General features: G+C 38.5%; 1 protein-coding gene across 1 annotated transcript in view; it reads left to right on the plus strand.

The window, feature by feature from the left end:
* The first annotated feature begins 1,291 nt into the window (after positions 1 to 1,291).
* Positions 1,292 to 8,548, plus strand: part of cyyr1 (cysteine/tyrosine-rich 1) — a 21,702-nt gene continuing 14,445 nt past the window's right edge. The window contains exon 1 of the mRNA XM_014018554.1: positions 1,292 to 1,659. Within this exon, the coding sequence (XP_013874008.1) occupies positions 1,578 to 1,659 (82 nt within the window). The 5' untranslated portion in view covers positions 1,292 to 1,577. The remainder of the gene's footprint in view (positions 1,660 to 8,548) is intronic.

An 8,548-nucleotide genomic window follows, 5' to 3' on the forward strand; every position in this document is an offset into this window, starting at 1 on the left:
GTAGAACGACTGGTAAACTGAGAGCTTTGCCTTCTGGCTCAGCTCTTCACCACAACAAATCGGTACAGCGCCCGCATCACTGCAGACGCAGCACCATTACTCCCGTCAATCTCCTGCTCCATTCTTCCCTCATTTAAGCCTAACTTTATTCGTATAAATTCTGAGTGAGATTTTACACARTTTTACTATTTTATTCTGATTACTTTACATTTTCATGTTTTGTTGGTTTGGTTAACTAAACATTCAGTTTGTTCAGGACACTCTGCTGGGAATGAAGGTTTTTGTAACTTTTGGAGTTTTCGAAGATTTGAATTTATTTATTTATTTATTTATTTATTTTCCTCATTGTAAATAAATGGACACCTTAATGCATGTGTCCAAAGTATAATAGTACCAGGTGCGTACCAAGTATTATAAAATCCCAGGTACACACCTTGTACATACCAAGTACTGTTCCAGGTGYGTATTTCTACTAATTAGTACTATAACATGTAGGTTCCAGTTGCATACCAAGTACTGTACCAGATGCATGTCAGGAATTATACCAGGTGTGTACCAATCATTATCCCAGGTACACATCTTGTACATACTTAGAACTATACCAGGTACATGCCGAGTACTGTGCCAGGTGAGTACTACTAAACTATGCTAGGCATGAACCAGGTGCMYACCAAGTACTGTACCAGATATGTACCAATTACTATCCTAAGTCTTGTACCTTGTCCACACTATTATACAAAGTACATTCTTGGTACATACCAAGTACAGTACTAAGTGCGTACCAATTTCTATTCCAGGTACTGTACCAGGTATGTACCAGGTGTATATCAATGACTATGTCAGGTATGTATGTACCTTGTATTGTACCAGGTGCGTACCAAGTACTACACCAAGTATTCACTTGGTACATACCATCTTCTGTAGGTACATACCAGGTTGTATTGTTTCACCAGCATTGTTTATGTGAATCGTTGTTACATTGCCAAGTTTTGCAAACTGGATGTAGGTAATTTTGGACACAAGTATTAGCTTTAAACAATAAACCTGCTCATAAATATGTGAGGTCCAAAAGTCTTTGATCACATCTTTATTCAAATATATTGACGTTTCTTTCAAGTTTAGTTGAATAGTATGCATTTCATATGTTTTAAAGAAAACGKTTAAACACACATCAAAGAGAAAATTCAACTCTTTTGTGGTTTTATTTTGGAAAAACTTTCCGTCAGTGTGTTTTATTTTGAAAGCAGCAATTAAATGGGAGTTTCCGCCGTGCGTCTGTTTACTTTACATCRGTCTGCAGCAGCAGGAGGAGGAGGAGGGGAATAAAAACCTTCACCGGCGGTCTGCCGGAGGTGATGGCAGAGACGCTTACATGTGGGGAGGAAACAGCCGAGGAGCTCCGCTTCTTCTAGGAGGAGGAAGAAGAGGGAGACAAGTTTGAAGAAGGCTCGCGCTGATCTGAGTTATATCTTCAGAAAGACTCAAATATGTGACCTTTTTTAGGTGGAAGAAACAAAACAAACAAACAAAAACTTGAATAATTTTTAATAAAAAAATAAAAAAAACAGCGGGAGAAGATGAGGGAAGAGTCCGGCAGGAGGTGGAGGTCGGTCGGGTGTGAATGGCTGAGGAACTCGTTGCTTCTGTGTTTGTTCACAGGTGAGTCCTGTTTACCTTTAATGACCTGTTTCTAATGTTCGCCTGGTTTAATTAATCACGTGACTCATTTAACCTCATTAACCTGCTGTGATAAAACATGAGGAGCAGGCAGGGACACTGGGAGAAACTTTGGTCCTGTTGTGGGAGGGAGGACACCAGAAAAGGAGTCTGGATGGGGGTCGAAGGATGTGGGACCAGGACCTCAGAGGACCACCCAGACTGAGAACCCCCAGGGGGTCTGCCTGTGGGAAGAGTCACAGCTTTTCTGCTGGGAGGAGGTGAAATTAGAGGGCTTCAGCATCTTTTTATCACCCACCAAAGAAGCCAAAAGGCAACCGATGAGATTTTAGTCTGTGTGTCTGTTAGCAAAATATCTCATGAACTGTTGCAGGGATTTTAGTGAAACTCCCTAATTGTAATCTCTAGATTCACMTCTACAACTAATTAACTTTTGGAATCACTCCAATTCAAGATGGCTGCCACAGCTAATCGACCTAATGAACACAAAAACAGCTAAATCTCTGTTTAATTTCACAGATATTAAGCTAAAATGTGGCACGGTAGTAGTCATTAGTCATCCCCAACACATAGTCTGAGTGCTACAGGTTATGTGACATCATTGCTTAGAACTTGGTCAGTAACTATTTATTGGTCCTGTTTGACTGTTAGCAAAATATCTCATGAACCGTCGTAAAGATTTTAATTAAACTCCCAAAATGTATTCACTAGACCCACCTCTTCAACTGAGAAACCTTTGGAGCAGCTCTGATTCAAGATGGTCGCCGCAGCTAATCGACATCAGCAAAAAGAGAAATAGCTAAAAAATATTTAATTTCCCTGATGTAGAGTAGGGCTGCCACAAATTATTATTTTTCTAATCGATTAATCACCGATTTTTTTTCGATTTTTTTTTTTTGACTAATCAGATCATACATTAATTGAATATAAAACATAGAGCTGATCGTGCCAGAATGCAGCACAACCATCGTTAGATTTTAGCTATATGCTAACTAAAAATAATTGCAGTGGAAGGCAAGTTCTGCTCTGCAGATATTRCACAGGTTTCTCTTTCATTTTCTTAAAATGATCCCACACTTTTGAGCTCCGTTGTCAGGTAGCCATGATACCAGAGCCTGTCTGTATAATGTCTTGTGACGTCCACGGCCTACCCCAGTTACCACTACTGTGCATGTGTGTCAAGGACAGAAAGGCAGATGTGGCAGTGGAAGGTGTCAAAGCAGTTTGGAGAGAAAAACAAAGTAAAGAACAAAAACAATTAATCGATTATTAAATTAGYCATYGATTATTTTAATAATCGATTAGTYGTCRAYTAATCGACTAATCGTTGCAGCCCTAACRTAGAGCTCAAATTTGGCCTGATGGTAGCCGAGGGTCATCCTCAACACATACAGAGTGCTGCAGGTTATGTGACAGGGTTGCTTTAAACTGTAACTGTTGGTTGTTCCTGCTGTTTGTTAGCAAAATATCTCATGAAACGTTGCATGGATTTTAATGAAGCTGAGGAGTTGCYGGTTGCATGTCAAATTTTGGAGTCACTCAGAAGATGGCTGTCACAGACAGCTGAGCTAAAAGAAAAAAAACACAAAAATATCAATGAATCAGTCAGTTTTATGGAAATGTGGTAGTAGCTGAGAGTGATCCAAAACAAGTCATAGTTTAAAACTGTCATGAAACACTCCTCTGCTTGGAAAATGAATGTTCCTTCAGCTCTCCTCTGTGCATTTCTGCTTTTAAATTACATTTATTTTCTAATCTTAGGAAAGTCTAGTAATAAACCCCCGACTGGGTTTTCCACCCGCTTCTGAACCCACTTTTTGAAACATCTGCCCTCAGGCACACGTTGCAGCGTGAGCGACAGCTGAGACAGAGCAGATCCTTGAGAGAAGACGTGTGTGTGTGTGTGTGTGTGTGTGTGTGTGTGTGTGTGTGTGTGTGTGTGTGTGTGTGTGTGTGTGTGCTGCCTATTTTGTCCTTTGTTTGAAGTGCGTAAACTCGCTCGCTCCTGCCTGTTTTGTGAAAGAACTCCTGTTGCACGACACGAGCAGAAATAAATAATACTAATAAAAAAATTTGAATAAATGTTTTGAAAAGGTCTCGTGTCGTGTATAAAAAGAGGCTCAGGTGTTCGTTCACAAGCTTTTCAATAAGGAGGCTTGAATAGTTTGAGCTGAGTGATAAACATCACCAGTCAGAGGAGAACAAAAAAAGCATCCAGCCTCTGCAGAAATCCTCATCTCAGKTTGTTTTTTAACTCGACACCCCCTCCATCGTGCTGTGTGCCAGTCTAATCTCCCACTCCACTAATTAATTTCATTTAGCTGCTGAATCTCAGGGTCTTCGTGTCCACCATGAGATGATCTTTAAAACCAAGTCTCCTAGAAAAGGAGCCGATCAGCTACTCGTTTCAGGTTCTGATGATGAAGTGAGGAACCAGACCTCCAGGCAGCCATTTACATTTACAGAGCATTTTAGGGGGCTTTTCCCATCGCCCTACTCCCTACTCACTCAGTTTGCGCGTTCCGGCGGAGGGTTGGCCATATTAAGTCCCATATGAAACCAATTACGGACAAGAGCGAGTGGTAGGGCTGGGTAAAAAAATTGATTTTATTGATTAATTCAAATTTGCTGTGTATAACAATTTAATTTTGGGGAAATCAGGACCCCCCCAAGTACACTCTTTGGGGCTTCCGTAGTTCAGAGGTTTTCATCCCGCCCGTCCCGTCCCTCAAGACGCAGACAATATGGACGCTACCAAAGAGGAAGGCACCGTGTCTTCAGTTATCTGGAACTGGTTCGGTTTCGCAGCCGCAGACTCAGAGCAACAAACAGCTCGCTGCAAAATCTGTTTGAAGGCTGTTGCTACCAAAAGCGAGAGTACGACAAACTTGTTCCAACACCTGAAACAGAGGCACTCTGTGGACTGGGAGAAATGCTGCTCTTCATGACAAACTCAAGCCAGCAGCAGCCCAAAAAGCAGCACCGCCAAAAGACAAGCTACCTTAGGGGAATCATTTTCAAACTGCGTTCCCTATGAAAAGACGAGTGTTCGGTGGAAAGCCATCACAGATGCAGTTTTACATCGCAAAAGATATGTTGCCTATTTATACAGTGGAAAAACCCAGCTTTATTCAGCTGCTGAACACTTTGGACGCAGGGTATGTGCTACCAGTGGTGGACAAAGTACTCAACTCTAGTACTTGAGTAAAAGTATTGATACTCATGGTCAAATCTACTCCACTACAAGTAAAAGTTACTCAGTCAAAAATCTACTCAAGTAAAAGAACTGAAGTACTTACTTTTGAAAATACTTAAGTATTCAGAAGTACATGCATTTTAAAGTACTTAAGTACAAAGTAAAAGTACAAATTACATTTTTTCTTTTCTTTTTCTTGTCACTTCAGTAGAAAACTAAACTAAATATTAGTTTATTTAGTTTATTTTTTCATCATCAGTGACCTTTTTTAAGTGAAGAGAAAATAGAGACAGAGAGAAAAATAGAGAGAGAAGTGATTAGAAAGATAGAAAGATTGAAATAGCAATTAGAAGTATATAAAATATACACCAACAAAACACAGGACCACACACCCAACATCTGTCCGCTCACCTGAAAAATAAATGGATAAATACATGGAGGGCATATATAAAAATATACACATACCCATACATATATAAAGATATACATACATACATGCCTACATTCATAAATATTGTCAGTGTATACACACAGACACGTATACACACTCAGTGACAGTCAGAACTATAAGCTACCCATGTGATTGGTTACCTTTTGACGAACATAGCTTGTGACCAATTGCATTTCATGAAAAGAAAAACCGGAACAACGGATTTTTTTCTTTTTTTTTTTCAGCGGATTATAAAGCTATGCTGATCTAAAAGTAACAAGTAACGACAAGCTTCCTAGAAATGTAGTGGAGTAAAAAGTACAATATTTGTCTTTGAAATGTAGTGGAGTAAAAGTAAAAAGTTCCCAAATAAATAACTACTCAAGTAAAGTAAAGATACTCAAAAAATGTACTTAATTACAGTAATAAAGTAAAAGTACTTTGTTACTGTCCACCACTGTGTGCTACCTAGCCCCAAATATTTCGTCGAAGTTTCCTTGCCACACCTTTTACAACAAACAACGCGCGTGAAAAGATATCAAATGTGCTGGAGGATGTGCGTTTTTTTCTGCAACAACGGACTTATGGTCCAGTTGAACAATAGAGCCGTATGAGTTTAACAGCGCATTTTGTTGACAAAAGCTGGGCTCTACAAAGTGTCTGTCTGCAAATGGCTTACTTTCCTGATGATCAGAAAAGTGAAGTAATCGCAGAGGGATTAAAGAAGATCTGAGCTCCTGGAACCTTCCTGAAGACTGACTCGTCTGTATGACAACAGACAATCATCATCATTAACAACATCATTAAAGCTCTGAAAGACATCAGGTGGCCAAAGCTCCAGTGCTTTGGTCATAAACTACATAATGCCATAGGTAAGAATCTAATCTATCTATTGTCTTTTTTATATTATTTGCATTCATCATGAGGGTCTATGTAACGTGAGTGAGTATGTTAATTAAATTTTTGTTGAGATTCAGAATGCACTCAAGAAATGCAGACAAATTAAAAACACCTCATAGCATAGAGGACAACATTAAAAATATAAAACACCTTAAAAATTTGATAAACTGTTACAGTATTTACATAAAGTGCAGCTGATGCCAGACCAGTCTATGGTCTGTGTGTCTGTGGCTACAGTTGTAAAATGTTGAAATCTGGAAAATAAAAAGTCAATTTAATTTGGAAATTTTATTTTTTTTTCTGATTTTTTTTGACAAGTATGTTGAATATATCTCATTATTACAGTAAAACTGATCCATTTGTTTTCATTATTTTACAGAAAATGGTGTGAAGGACCCACGAACTGAACGTGCCATCGGGGTTTGTAAAAAGGCTGCTGCTGCTTTTTCCTATAGTTGGAAAAAAAGAAGAGAGATGGCTGAAGTACAGGCTGAGCTAGGTCTGCCCCTCATAAGCTAATAACGGAGTCCCCAACTAGATGGGGTTCATGGCAGAAAACGATAGTTTAACCAAACCCTCACTTGACCTTAAAACCCCCTCAATACAACTTTATCCCCCCCCCCCTTAGAACCCAATGCGAAGACTAACCACAGTGACCTTATGCCCAATACTAAACAAACACTATTAGACCATTTGCACAGTTGGACTTTGAGTTCAGATCAACTCCCTGAAGGATGATTCAAATAGAGAAAGTTTTTGAGTTTATTTTCTGTAATTTGTATTTTCTGTTTAGGCCACAGGGCATGCATGAAGATGCAGTAGACAGACTTATCTTCCTCGCCAAAAATGTGTGTGTGTGTGTGTGGGGGGAGAGATACATCAAGAATGTACTTACTGACTTTGCTTGAATGTATGTTTTAAACAGGACTGTTAATTTTGTTTACACTAATTTTCAAACTAGCTTATTGTGTTTACTTGAATCTGCAAATATTTTATTTATATTTTCATTGCTTACAATGGCGGGACCTGCCATCTTGTTTTACAAGCATGATTTMTAGCTTGTATTTAGTTGCACTTTGAATTAAGGTCAACTCCCAGAAGGGATGGTTCAAATAAGAGTTTTAAAAATATTTTCTGTAATGTTTGTTTAAGAAAGCAAAGGAACGATGAAAATCGATTAAAATCGAATTTGGGATGAAAAAAAAAATCGAGATTTATTTTTAGGCCATATCGCCCACCCCTTGCGAGTGTCTTATTAAGCCCTCCACACAGAGTCTGCATCCAGTGCAGACTTGAGCATCAGGTGCAGCACCAAATAGTGGTCGTTATGGAGCACGGGACGTATAAATATAAGTTATACATATGCTTTGTACACATATTTACTAAGTAAACACCTCACCAACAAATATAATTTCACATAGGCTATATAAAACATGTTCAATTCAAACTTTATTAAAGACACAGAACCATGGTCCACATTTAAAAAAGAAGAAAGGAAACATTTGAAAAAATAAATTATTTAAAAAACTGTTAAAAGTGCTATTTTGACAAGTTATCACACTGTTTGTTACAAATACCTGAAAACATCTGAAAACTCTCTAAAATGTGGGCCTGATTAAATATTTTCTTTGGTCCTATTAAAAAAAAGCGTTTGTTCTCCTGCATTCAGTCGCTGCCAGAGGTTGGACTGTTACCATGGTGATCACAGCTTCCTGTTCCGGTGGTGTGAGGTGGCCCGTCTCAAAAACAGAGGGTGTATACAGATCCATGGAAATGAATACGTAGACGCCTCGTTGACTGTGTCGGTCCGCTGCTGTGACGAGGCTGTGCGTCCGCCATATTGGAGGTGGCACCGCTGCGCTGTGATCTACTACAAATGAATGGACTTTGTTTCATAAAGCACATTTTAACAGAGATTTACGGCACCATCATTTATTCAAACACATACATGCACGCACACACACAATTGGAGAAAAACAGGTACCAAAAACAATGTATTAAAACTTCTTACAGGACTACAAAAATACAACTTTATTGATCCCACACACAATTAATTTGTTTCATAAGCTGTAAAGGTAAAGTAATGTAATAATCAATTTATGTTACACTTTGTATTATTATATGAATTGTAATGAATGAATTTAGGAAACCTATACAGAATTAAAAAAGCTAAACACACAGCAACAGTCTAACAAAACGTTTGACTGAACTAATTTATTTATTCGTTATTTTATCTTCTGAATAAGGGAATACAGTTGGTAATAAGAACTTTCTTACAATCTTAAACTTTCTTACAATCTTAAACTTTTGACAGTTTCATTCTGACCAGATATACGTACTAACCC

The sequence above is a fragment of the Austrofundulus limnaeus genome, unplaced genomic scaffold, assembly GCF_001266775.1.
Source record: "Austrofundulus limnaeus strain Quisiro unplaced genomic scaffold, Austrofundulus_limnaeus-1.0 Scaffold195, whole genome shotgun sequence".
Classification (NCBI taxonomy): domain Eukaryota; kingdom Metazoa; phylum Chordata; class Actinopteri; order Cyprinodontiformes; family Rivulidae; genus Austrofundulus; species Austrofundulus limnaeus.